At 33.0% G+C, this 13,405-nt stretch overlaps 1 protein-coding gene across 3 annotated transcripts in view; it reads right to left on the bottom strand.

The window, feature by feature from the left end:
- Positions 1 to 7,348, bottom strand: part of LOC142629808 (protein root UVB sensitive 3) — a 95,741-nt gene extending 88,393 nt beyond the window's left edge. For 2 of the 3 annotated variants that reach the window (XR_012843127.1, XM_075803846.1), the window contains exons 1-15: positions 7,116 to 7,348; positions 6,943 to 7,000; positions 5,965 to 6,024; positions 5,834 to 5,872; positions 5,661 to 5,723; positions 5,432 to 5,488; positions 5,062 to 5,125; positions 3,809 to 3,892; positions 3,319 to 3,401; positions 3,097 to 3,226; positions 2,753 to 2,845; positions 1,961 to 2,099; positions 1,602 to 1,642; positions 1,326 to 1,513; positions 759 to 857 (exon numbers count right to left, since the gene is read on the bottom strand). Coding sequence is in view for 2 of the 3 variants with exons in the window: in XM_075803846.1 (XP_075659961.1) it covers positions 759 to 857; positions 1,326 to 1,513; positions 1,602 to 1,642; positions 1,961 to 2,099; positions 2,753 to 2,845; positions 3,097 to 3,226; positions 3,319 to 3,401; positions 3,809 to 3,892; positions 5,062 to 5,125; positions 5,432 to 5,488; positions 5,661 to 5,723; positions 5,834 to 5,872; positions 5,965 to 6,024; positions 6,943 to 7,000; positions 7,116 to 7,234 (1,317 nt within the window). In the remaining variant the exon portion in view is untranslated. Of the gene's footprint in view, positions 1 to 422; positions 858 to 1,325; positions 1,514 to 1,601; positions 1,643 to 1,960; positions 2,100 to 2,752; positions 2,846 to 3,096; positions 3,227 to 3,318; positions 3,402 to 3,808; positions 3,893 to 5,061; positions 5,126 to 5,431; positions 5,489 to 5,660; positions 5,724 to 5,833; positions 5,873 to 5,964; positions 6,025 to 6,942; positions 7,001 to 7,115 lie in introns of those variants that run through there. The other variant, XM_075803845.1, reaches the window with a different exon arrangement.
- Positions 7,349 to 13,405: the final 6,057 nt, after the last annotated feature.

The raw sequence follows: 13,405 nt of genomic DNA on the forward strand, positions 1-13,405 counted from the left end.
TATAGTATTCGCTCCCTGATAATATATAGCATATTTATTATCAGACCCTAACACCAATCTATTTTTGGTGCAAGCGAGAATTCAACCATTAGAGACTTTACCAGTTAAGTTAACTGTGAATACTACTAGTTCTTTATTAGTTCTTTTTCATGTATAAAGTGGTCTCATCGAATTTCGACAAAGAACTGTGAATACTTCTAGTACTTTACTAGTAATTAACCCAAATCTCTTATACAATACTAAATGTGAATGCTCTTAACTTGTTAAAATAAAGATAAGGAAATATAAAGATTAAGATTAAAAAAATTCTTTTTTTAACTTAATATTTATTCATAATTCATGATCCATCTATACTCTATAATCTTTTTTTTTTTTTTTGAGAGATATAACCTATAATTTATAATTATATATAAAGTCAAAAGTTTTGAGTAAAGCTTTATGAAATAGAGGTGTTGAAACCTTCGTCTAAAAAAATGGTAAGTAAGATCCATGTTGTATGCAACTTCTTGAGAAATATAATGTAATGGTAAAAAAAAAAAAAAGGTCCCTTTTTGCCTAAAGGCTTGGGGTAGATCCTTAGCCTGCCAGAACAGCACTAGACCCTTCATTGGTAGTTATGTTCTTCTGCTAAGATTCTGTCAGCTAACTGTTCTCTCTATTCTAATTCACGAAGATCCGATCAATGGCCTCGTGTCATAGCAAGTTGTACCAGTTTCACCTCTTATCACCATTTTTTCATGCGATAGACTAGAAATTACCTAGTCAATCTTTGCATCCAAAGGTCCACAGATCCAATTTGCCTTCCACATAATAGAAGGCGAGAGAAGACGTTCTGTTTTCCAACCTGAAGACCTTAGCTGCAAAATAATGAAAGAAAGAATAAACTTGCATGTCATTTGGGAGACAAAAAATAAAGGGAAGTGAATATAATATAACATTTTTTGTGCTTCTGAATTCTCAGTAAAATTATTTTCATGAGTTCAGCTCCTTTTTAATTTCTTCAGTGTTTCCATTAAATGAAAAATAGCATGCATGCTCTCCAGCATTTGGAGAATACACTATAACCCTTGATCTTATGCATCAGCACAATGGGTGGGATCCAACAGACCTGCAAAGATTAGTAGTGTATTGGATATCCCTGCCATTAGTGGAGATGGATTTCTATTATTATAGAAAAGGATGGTATTTTAAGTACTCCAGTTGCCTCCCCATATCATGATGTATTTGCTCTTCATCCAGATGGGCATAACACATCATGTTATTAGATCAGTAAAAATGCAAATATGCAACTTATCACAAGGAAAGGAAAAACATCAAAGATGTACCTTTTGAATAAAAACTTCATACTGTTTATCCATCCATGATTGGCTTTCCAATTGCGCAGACTTATTTTTATCTGTAAGATTTGCCATAACTAGTGCGTGAAAAAATGATTGTAAGACATCTTTAGATGTCGAATCTTTGTGCAGAATAGCACTGATGATTCCCTTCTTCTCCACTAGCAAGTACTTTGCTGTAAAGACCAAAGAACAAATAATGAGCTAGAGATTATAATAAAAAATTAATTTGTTAAATAGGACAAGTATTGATTAGAGCTCAACCTTTCTTGTAATGAGATCCTGCAGAATGCAACACGTCCATCCTGTTAAAAAAAAATTACCCAACTTGTCAATTTTGTATGACATTATGAAATTATGAGAGCAATGATTATAGGAGCTAGCTCATAGCTTTTTTATTATATATATTGAGTAAAGCCATGGTCTTCTTGAATGGGGAATGCTTTGAGATATGCATAGCAGTAATTTTATGATTGAGGTGCCTTCCCAAACAAGTTGTTGCACAACTGCCATCAGAGCATCACTGCACTTTAAACAACAAATAGTTCTAGATGGAAAAGGAACCCCAGAGTCTAAAGGAGCCTCAATGTGAATTTCATAGACTTGTGAATTTTAAAACTTACAGTTCCAGGTGATTAAGTGAAGATACCCTCACACCTAAATGTACTTGCATGTGCATTGATTTAACACTCCTTGAGCTCAATGAAGTGGTCCATATGGGCAACACATGTTCCATTTTAGAGACTGTTTCGGGTGAGAGAACTGGAAAAAGAATTCAGATGTCAGTGTTAAAATCCCATTGAAACAGAAGATGAAGGCCTTACATTAACAAAGCCTCAATCCCAAAACTTTGGGTTGGAAAATGAAGACCTTAAGAAATTTAAATCAAGCATCAGGTTATTAAAACTAAAAGAAATGATATTGCACTTGTACTCTTGTGAAAAAATCACCATAATAACGCAGTGAATTTATAAAACTCAAGAGCAATGTGTGTAGGCTTGTAAAGCCCAGCTTTGAACCTGTTGATTTATGAGTTTGCATTAAATTAAAAGCAATGATGGGGCACAAGTACTCTTGTGATATAGGGCATGGATTTGTTAACAGGGCATGGATTTGTTAACAAACAAGACCATAAAAAGGGGAAATAAAATCAACATTATAACAAGGTGTATCAATATTGAAGAGCAAGGTGTGTGGGATTGGAAAACCCCAGCTTTGACTCTGTTGATGGTACCAGTTGAAATTCTGGCCCTACAAAGACACGAAGTGGCTAGAATTCTAACCATGTTACAGCAGTCTAATAATTGCTGGTTCTTCATAACATTTGTTTAGGAACCCAATTAACAATAAGTTGCAATGGCAGGAAATACAAAAAGTTTGGTCAGCCCTATGGAAACAACCACCAAAGGTCCTACCTTGGTCAGTTTTCATGAAATGCTGAAAAACAATTGAGCTCCTCTCAGGATTTAATGTAGTCAAGGCAAGGCACCGGACAGCCCTGTAGTTTGCTGCAAAAAAAGAAAGGAACTGCTGAATGAGGCTAAATATAAAACCCACAAGTTAGATTAAATTTCAATAAAGTAAGTTAATAAATATAAGATGGAACGAAGACAGGAAGTAATGAAACATCTCAAAATCTTATAATTAAACTCCTCACAGCTGTAACCCACACATCCAATATCAGAAGGGCTCAAGGAAGGCGCATGCTAGGTGCCACGGTTGAAAAGAAGATTCCATGCAGCAATTAAGTGGAACTTACCATACATATGGAACATGGTGAGAGACAGAAAACAAAACCAAATAGATAGTGCATGCCCTGTTGTAACGCGAGCAAGAAGCATGCCCAAAGCCATGCCAATCATTGTTGCCACTGTCTCTTGACTTCCTTCCTAAAAGCATCATACAAAAACATGCCAACCGTCTTACTAGCTTATTAGAGGTCTTCACAGTTATTTAGTAGTTAGAGTAGCAGTAGTAGTACCTTTGCAGATATATCTGCTGCATTATTCTGAAGGGCAAAATGCTGTGTCAAAGCAGCCCTGGTTGCTCCACTTGCAACACCAGCTAATTGGGAACACAGTAAAAAAAAAAATTTAAATTAAAAACATGGAATTTAGCCCCAAACCAAAAAAAAACAGTAATTCTGACTACTTCTCTCTTGCCGCGTCTTTTTCCTTTTATTTATTTTATATAACATTTTAAAGAGGATGCAAAGGTATAGATATTATTAGTCATTAACAAGCATTCCCATAATTCAAAAAAGCTGTAAGTCTTTCGGCAGATTGAACAGTTTAAAGGATGTTTACATTACAATCAACAATCAAATAATCTTCAGCGATACATTTACAGCAATAACAATCGTAATTTTTATATTCCACAGCCATAGAAACAAAAATAAACAATCAACTAGCAGCTTTCAGTGGATCTACTAGGTCTTCAGATTGTATGATTTAAGGAAAACAGGTACTTACTGAAGGATCGTGATAGGCTCCCCAAGCAAACTATAAACACAAAAGCTGAAGGAAACAAAGGGGAAAGAAGGTCCATCAACATTCCTGAAAACAGTACAAAAAGCCTTTCTGGTCAATTCAACTTTAAAGACAGAATCGAAAGCTAACAAAACCACAAAAAACTATATAACAATCAGATATAACTGGTGCTAGCATTCAACTGAAAGGGAAATATAGGACACTGAATAGCAATCTTGTGATCCTCTTATGAATTTGTTATACAGTACAAGGGCTTGAATTATCTGAGGAAGAATATGTGACAACATTCACCTAATATAAATATGAAGCTCCTCAGAACTTAGAAGCCACTCTCCACAACATTAGTGGCAACAGGGTCAACCAGCTATTAGTGGCCAAAAGCAATATCATTTAGAAATAACACTTTAAAAAATTATAACACGGTTAAACAAAGGAAACACTATTTGTAGGAAAGCCTACAAAGGAAGTCTGGTAATGCTGTATAAAAGAACTACAAAACCAGTGAAAATTTAAGACATTTAATAAGAGTAATACAACATTACATGTTACTGTTAACATCAGTGAAGTAATAAAATTAGTCACTACAGACAATTGGTATGTAAATATGGACACTTAGTAATTGTTAGCTTATGGATAGCATTATCAGTATAGCACATATATTATTACATATAAGAAAAACAATACACAAACATTACCAGATAATTATGCATAAAACATTAAGATAGCATATACAGATACACTATTTACCTCAGCTTGTTCACATACACAACAGTTAAAAGTGATTAAGGAAAGTCCAAGAGCCTGTTCAGTGACATTGGGTAATTCTCTCCAGGGGGAGAGTCTGGGTTCAAATCCGTCCACCCCAACTCATTGTAAGCAAGAGAACAAAGAAATCCTATCAGAGTGCCATGCATACACACAAATTCCACAAAGGACTTTTATGTTCTTCCTTTTATAATTAGAAATAATAAATCAATGGACACTAACATTTTGGGAGTCCTTTGGAAGTTAAAAATATCAAGCATTTCAGATCTAAAGAACAAACTGAAGCTAACAAGAGATTTTTCAGCACACAGATCAAAGGGGAGTATGCATCTCCTAGCTCTCTCTCTGCATACGTACACATACAAGGGTTTATCAAAAAGAAAAGAAAAATACACATACATGGAATTTTATAGGGGATGTTAAAGGATCCAATTCCAAACTGTAAAGAAACAAAAATGATGAGAACATACCAAGATCATTCATAAGATCTGCTACCAAACGCCACATTTTGGCATTGCTATCCAGGTTTGAGCCCTGAAGAATAGAGGGTCAGACAGAAGCATAGTTTTCTGAGGGAATATGAAGACAGAATTTTAGAAATTGACTCAACATTATTCTACCATCTTTACTCAAAGAATAAACAGAAGCCCTTTATCAAGTTACCAACAAATCATTCTGAACTACTATTACCAAATGTTCTTTCTTTCATCAAATTATGTGGATTCAAGTATTTCCTAAGGTCTTCCTCTTCCATCTAAACAATGCATGCTATGTTTATGACTAAGAGTATGCTCTAAATCTTATATGTAATAATGAGGATGGAAGAATAGAACAATGCACCTGGTAGAATGTGAATAAGATACCTCCAAGCATTCCAGTTAGGTCCCTCAGAAACCACTGCAATAATTTTAACGTTCAAAACAAATTGTCAACCTATTGCAAACTCAACAACTCACAAGCCAACTCCCAAGTTTGAATCAGTTTGGAGTCAGCTGTTCTTAACACAGTATTGCAAATACAAACTACATTGATGTAAAACTAACAAATGCAAAAACAAGTCTGTGCTTACCTGAAATGTGGCACCAATTACAGTCGCTGATTTTTCACCAACCCCAATTGCACTAAGAAGAGCCTAATAGTGATTTGAGCACCACATTTTAGTAATAAATTCTACTCCTAGTAATCATCAGTGGGCTTCTAAAAATGAATTGAAAAGTTATAAATGAGAAACATAGAGCTTACTTGTGTAGAAAGCATCATCCGAATATATGTGGAAAGGCCCTAAAGGAAATATTAAGCCATGAACCTATAGTTAGCAACAATTTTCCAAAATTTTATGGTACTTATGAAAATATTAGTGTGTTGATATTTACCTGCAGTAAATCCCAGACTTGAAAAGGAACATAATCTGGAGTCACACTACTAGGAAAACCCTGCACATTTTTTCTCCCAGAGATTAAGAAAACACAGATTGGATTTGATTTTTGATATTAAATGAAGGATCCTAAAATTTGACACCAATTCAATTTTCATCCTTAAAATTTATAAAAGTTGCAATTCCATCCTTGAAATCATCAATTTCCAGATAAATTTCTAGTCCATTTTTTAAGTGCCATCTCAACATTTTATTCTCCATGTATATAAATTATCTATGGAAAATGCTAGAGCTACTATAAATTTTACTACAAAATTTTACAAATTGATGTGGTAATGAATGTGATTGGTGCTAAATCAACAATATAATAAATAAATTTCTTAATTAATTTTTTGTTTTGTGCTTTAAAAGTTGACACATTAGTTTGTAATGCCTGTGTAATAAAATTTGTAGCAGCTATAGCATCACTCATTTATCTAGAACAATGCTAAGAACATAAATAGTAGGAAAACGCTAAAGCTACAACCAATTTTAATACAAAATAGTAACAAGCTACCGTGGCAACGAATATGATTTGTGCCATATTATTAACAACATAAATAAATAAATTTTTGAATTATATTTTTTTTGTGTTTAAATCTTAGACACATCAGTTTGTAAAATTTTATGCAGCAAAATGTGTAGTAGCTATAGTATCATCCTTTCTTTTGTCACAAAATTTTTCACAATTTGTTAAAGGTGTCAAGCTATAACTGGTGTAACATCAAATTTGTATCACATTACTACAGGTTGTGAGAAAATTTGTGTTACAAGACTCGATGATTTATCTAATAAAGGAGGAAGGACAAAATTGATAACACAAAATTACAACTTTTTTAAACTTGAGCAAGGAAAATCAAATTTAGACCAAATTTCAAGGACCAAAAGTGCATTTTAGCCTTAAAAGAACATTGACCAAAGAGAAAGAATCACTTGCCTCTGGTACAAATGCTTGGAGAACCCTTCTCCAAACATGGTTGAATCGGCCACCAGACCTGTATATCAATTTTTTTTTTTAACAAAATTGCCAATCAAATAAAGAAACCAAAAGAGAGAGAGAGAGAGAGAGAGAGAGAGAGAAAGAGTGTGAAAAATAGAGAAAAGAGGAACCTTTGGATGCAGAGAGAAGGAGAGGCGGTGATGGTGGCAGTTTTTGAGAGCTTGGTGGAAGAGGAGCCATTCCATTCTTCCAATATGATCTCTGAATAAGATGGTGATGAAGTTTCCATGGAAAACTGGAAGTGGGTTTAAAAGGACAGAGCTGAATAAGCTTTGGCTCAGTCTGATCCACAGTTGGGCAGCCTTGTTCTTTTTCTTTGGCTGTTTTGAGTTTTGACCAATTGTAAAACTGAGCACAACTAGCAACGGTTGTATGCCATCAATGTCTTTTTTCACAATATGTGGGGTCTACTCTACGGTTGTGTGATCCGACTAATGTAAGACTTCAAGTACATGCAATCATACATAAGATATTTTTCTAACAAATTCACAAGTCAGGTTCTTTTAAATTAAAAAAAAAATTATAATGATTGAGAAAAAAAATTCAAAAATAAAAAAGAAGAAGATGAAAGGATTATGACAATATATAAACATGTTTTTGTTAGAAACATTAAGATATCATAAAACTCTTTAGCTACAAAAATTTATCTGAGGTCCTTTTTGAAAAAAAAAATTTACCCTTGGTCGAATAGAAAACAATGAGCATTTTGGAAGTCTAGAATGATGTGAGATGTTGAATAAGGGAATTGGACTCGGTCTCATCTTAGCCTGTCTAGGTCATTCTACTATAACAATCTGGCATAAACAAAACCCAAGACACAAAGGCACACATATACATACATATGTAGGAACTTTAGGTAATAAAAATGATATTAGCAAGTATGAAATTATGAATACTTCTTGAGACTTTTATTAATCAGTCAGGTATCCCAAATACAAATCCTCAGGAAGGCAAGACTGCAAAGTCCATAAGCCTCAAATTTCACTAACTTAAGTAATACGTAAAGCTTTACAAGACTTGTGATGTTTAGGACCTTGGATCAATATGAAGTCCCCAAGCACTATTACAAGTGGATGCTTATCAACTTTTTTTTTTTTTTGGGAACTTGACTTAAGTTCACTTCTCTTTATGCTTTCCTAAGTTTTTTATACTTGCTATGTTTTCTATGCTCCTTTTTTGCCTTCCATGACCATTTTCTCCCCCTTTTATACTAGTTTTGGAAGATTTGAAATTACTATTATCTCCTTCTAACTTGATCTTGTCGTTTGCCCTTAGATCAGGGCTTTGGATGTTTTTTCATTTTCTTATTCTTATTTTGTTTTCCTATGAACTCGTTTTTTAAAGTATTTTAATTGCTTTCAACTTCATGGAAGATGATTTTCTTAGGTAGTTCAAGCATCAGTCGAGGTCAATGAGAATGGATCCCTTCTCTAGGGTAGGAGAAGGACACTTCAAAGGTTCTCTTAGATTGTTAGAGACTTTATGCACTGAGTCCTCTTCCTAAAAGTTGTATAAATGCTTCTTTCGGATGGGTGAACTCCTAAAGTTGTTAGGCATCTTTCTTCTTCCGTTATTTCTTTTGGTCAAGGTTCCTAGAATCCTTTTCTCATGGATTAGTTGGTTTTCAGTTTTAGTCTTCAAGGAGGGCGTTTGGATCCGCCGTTTGTGCGTCTACGTTTTTGCTTTTTTTTTTTTTTTTTTTTACCCAGCAGCATATATTGACTTTTCAGCCATGAACAGTGTACAAATGCACTGTTCATGGGTCTCACAAATTTCACTTTTTAACCACTTTTTCATTAAAAATAGGTCCCACAAAACTATTCACATATTTAAAAATTATTTTACTACAGTGTTTTCAGTTTTCAATTTCAACAAAATAAATTCTATCCAAACGGACTCCGTGATGTCTTTCATCCCTTTTTAGCTTTTCTACCAAGGGAACTAGGTCCTTTGTGGTCGTTTCCTTGGCGAACCTATTGGACTTGCTTTATGGGTCTCATTCAAGGTCCCATTTTTCTTTGCACCAATTTTTGGGCTTATTCAAGGTCTTTTCTTCGTTCTTTTTTCACTATTGGGCTTTTGCCCATTTTTCTTGATTCTTCAGCTTCTTCCATAAAAGTGTTTTCATAGAACCATAGGTCCTTTATGTTCACATGAGGCCCATAATTTGGTACATTGGGCTGTGCTTTTTCTCTCGTGATTTTTTGGGTATCAATAATATTTATTTTTGGTTACACACAATCACTATTCACATGATTATAGAATGGAAAAATTTTCAAAATCATTAAGTAGACAAGTTAGAATAGACCTAGCTTTTGATTACTCTACAAAAATAGAGGGAAAATGGAAAAAAGAATATCCAAAACTTATCATATGATTTATGCCTCATCAACTTTAGGCTATTGGGAAAAAAACCTAAGAACTTAAGTTCTAAATTATAAAATTGCAATATTATAATATTCTTAGCAGTAAAGAAAAAAAAAAACCTAAGAACTTAATATTTCTAAATTATAAAATTGCAATATATATTCTTCAGCAGTAAAGGAAAAACAAAACATTTAAAAAGAAAAACCTAAGTTATAAAATTGCAATATTATGATATTCTTCAGCAGTAAAGGAAAAAACACCTAAGAACGCAGGAAGGAGGGTTTGAACCTCCGACCTTGCAGTTAACAGCCACGCACTCTAATCAACTGAGCTATTCCAGATGCTGTTAACACATTCTACAAAATAATTATAAATTTTCAAAACCTCTCAAGTCCCTACCTTACATACAAATTAGGATTATTCTTGGACAGATGAGGCTTACTTTTTCTGCAAACCATTGTAATTTCATGTAACTTTTGCCATATAGTCTACACCCCCTCTGATTTTCTTAGTTCACTGGGTTTTATTCTATAAGATGCTACAGGACATTTACGTGATAATATGATACTGATAGAAGCTCTTAAATTTCGATGTCTTATTCCTTTTGCAATTTTTGGTGAAAATATTTCAAACATGCATGAACTATATATGCCACATTTTCAACCTCAATAAATTCCAACCAGCCCCATATGTAGATGAAAGGTACCATATATAAACTGTTAATGAACTTTGCCACCATTTTCAATTCAAGCATTGACACGATGTTCATATTGCGTGTGTAATAATTTATTAGCAATTTTGTGAATATCATTAGCAAGTGAAAGAGAATGCCCATTAATGCATTGGTGTTGTTCTTTCAAATCATAGAACAGATGAGATGATCCAGACGCTTGAAGCCTGTAAGGCTATAACCAAGGTTGTCAAAATCGGGATTCTACGTAGGATCGTGGGAGGTAGATAGGATCGGAGATCGTAGGATCGGATCGTGAATCGTAAGATCCTACCTATTTTCAGATTTTAAGCAAAAAACCTATTGATAGTGACTTTGTATGTTATATAATTACTTAAAATATAAATCCATCTATTAAAAAAAAATTGCATCATAAAATGTAATTTGCACGTACTACATCGTTCTTATGTCATTCTAATGAAGCAAAATATATTTAACTTTTGACATAATGTATTTAAAAAGTTTAGTACATGTTTAATTAGCAACTAAGTACCAAAATATTATCTACACATATGAAAAATGTTTTCCAAATTCTAAGTTCCAAATCCAAAATAAGTTAGGCTAGTTAGCATATAAAAACTAGCTAACTACAATTTTACAATATGTAATCTAAAAGAAAATTATCAATCTAAGGTAAACTAGCTAATCAAATAATGAAGATCCTGTTTCATAATTTTTCAAATTTTACTTAATTTAGTTAACAAAATAGAAAAATAAAAACCTTAAAAGCTTTGTCAAAATCATATACGCAATACAACAATATGGAATTAAGCTAACAAAGTACAAATAAATGATAAACTACTAAGTACTAACTACCAAAACAAATTACCAGAAACCTTAAAGGCAGCAATGGCTCATGGCAACATTATTGAGAGGGTTGAGAGGTCTTTGGGTTTTTGACTAAGTTTTTTTTTTTTTTTAAACGTTAAACTTAAGTTAAGAAAGCTTAAAGGCAGTGATGGCTCACCATTAACAGGGCTGAAAGATGCTGTGTTTTTGACAAAGGGCTAGTTATGGCATTTTTCACGTTTTATATTTTTGATAATATCGCAATCTCGATTGATCGAACTAGATGTCAAGTTTGAAATCGAAAATCTTATACGGTCTAGCCAGAATCAAGCTAGCAATCAAACTGATAGAAACTTTAGTTTTCTTGCTCTAAACTTGATTCTTTCTTGATCTGAACTTGGGTCTTTGTCTTGGACTATAAAATACATCTTTAACCCACTTAAGACACACCAAAAACACTATGAATTGATTACATTTATCGTATTTGCCAACTACAAAAATATGGACTCTACAAAATGCATTTTCTTTTCTATGAAGTTAGAAACACCACTGTTGTGAGTACTAAAACTGTTATTTCTAAGGTAAAGTTCCTAAATCTAATGGTTTAATGACATTGGTTTCAATTGTGTGGTTTTATTTTTTATTTTTGGTTCTAAAATTGATATTTACTTTTTTAGGTCTTATTATTCTATGAAAAAAAATAGTTCTTCTTAACTCAATAAAAATAATCACTTCAAAATTATATAAAACATGGTTGCCTACAAATAGTGAAACACAAGTACATCATTAGATTTTATGTAACAACATTTGTGAAGGCGATACAAATAGATGATTAATTTAGCATAAGTATGTTAATATTAAAAGTGAATTGGCTTCTACAACAGTTTAAAAAAACAGGAACGATTAAAGAAAGAAAATGTTTTGTTTTTGAAAACATTAAACTTATACCATAGGTTTTTTTGAGATTTTATGTTGACATAGGGATAAATTTGGGACTTCAATTCATTATTGGGCTTCTAAAACTTGTTGGGCTTGTGGGTTTAGGTTTACCCAAATGAATCCCACTTAAAAAAAAAAAAAAAAAATTCAAGCAAAATGGTAGGATCGGTAGAATCCCATACGATCCTACGATCCTATACGATTCTACACGATCCTACCTACGATCCTAACATTTTTGCGATCCTGCTACGATTTAAAACTTTTTGGTGAGGTGGGATCGTAAAATCGTGCGATTCTACGATCTGGATCGCGATTTTGACAACCATGGCTATAACATCTGAAGGGTAATTTTATCGTTGAATTTCGAAGGATTGTCATTAGGTTCCTAATGATGAAAGTTTGAACCATGTGGAGCTGTCCGTTTGAGCGTTTGACCAAAAAATGAATGTTCCAACACACTGAAAAATGCTTTTGTGGAAAAATTTTGATAGCATATATTTCATCTCAGGTTATTAAAAAAGCATGCTTTAGATAGTTAGCAGTTGCATTTGGTATTAATCGTTACCATACTTTAAAGACTTCGCTCTTACCAGTTACCAATAATAACATTTATTTGCTAATACCAGAAATTCAACAGCTTGTCTAATTTAGCGCATAGGTTTCGACCACCACTATAGTCTATAACATCGAACTTGTAAAATAAAGATTTTAGCCATCTCCCTTGTATCCTTCTTTTTTTTTTTCCGAGAAATAAACATACACTGATACACACACAGCTATCCATTTCTTTGAAATTTTTTAGGGGTGAATTGGTTTTTTTCAAATTTGATCAAGTGTCAAATTTAAGAGACATTGGATTGAATAAACGGATGAGATTTGAACTATTGCACCACACAAATTAGAACAACACAACAACCACAGCCCAGGACGGAGTCAGGATTTTAAGTTAAAGGGGGCGACTTTAACCTCTAGTTTGGCAGCTTCTTAGTCGTGAAGGTTTTTTCTTTTTTTAGTTTTTAATATGTGCATTTGCTAGGTAAAGACAAAATTATTTTATTTAAAACTTTTTAAAGGGCAGTTGTTTATTTGAGTAAAATTTGTTAATTAGACTTAATTTTTTTTAGCTTTGCTATTGGTGATTTTTGTTGTTGTACAAATGTTTTTGGGCTAGTATATGTTGTTTTAGATTTTAGATCTATAAATTTTTTTAATGGCCTTTAAAATGAGAAAAGTGCTAGAAGTATATTGATGATATAGTGAGTGATTATTGATAAGTAAAAAAGTGATGCAAGTAATAAACCCAGATGGGAACCAATAAGAATTTGTACCTCAACAGTTTATAAAAATATTGTAAATAAATTTGTATCTTCAACGTTACTCTAAAAAGATTCAATAATATTGTTAAGGGGGTAAAATGTAATTTTATAGAACAAAATTGCTAAAATTAATGCATATATATAATTTTTTTTTTTTTAAATTAAGGGGGGGCCACTGCCCCCATTGGTCAATGAATGCCTCCGTCCACAGCAGAACTAGGAATATGGGAAAATTGGAAGAAATCAGTGAAGAACAATA

The sequence above is a fragment of the Castanea sativa genome, chromosome 3, assembly GCF_040712315.1.
Source record: "Castanea sativa cultivar Marrone di Chiusa Pesio chromosome 3, ASM4071231v1".
Lineage (NCBI taxonomy): Eukaryota > Viridiplantae > Streptophyta > Magnoliopsida > Fagales > Fagaceae > Castanea > Castanea sativa.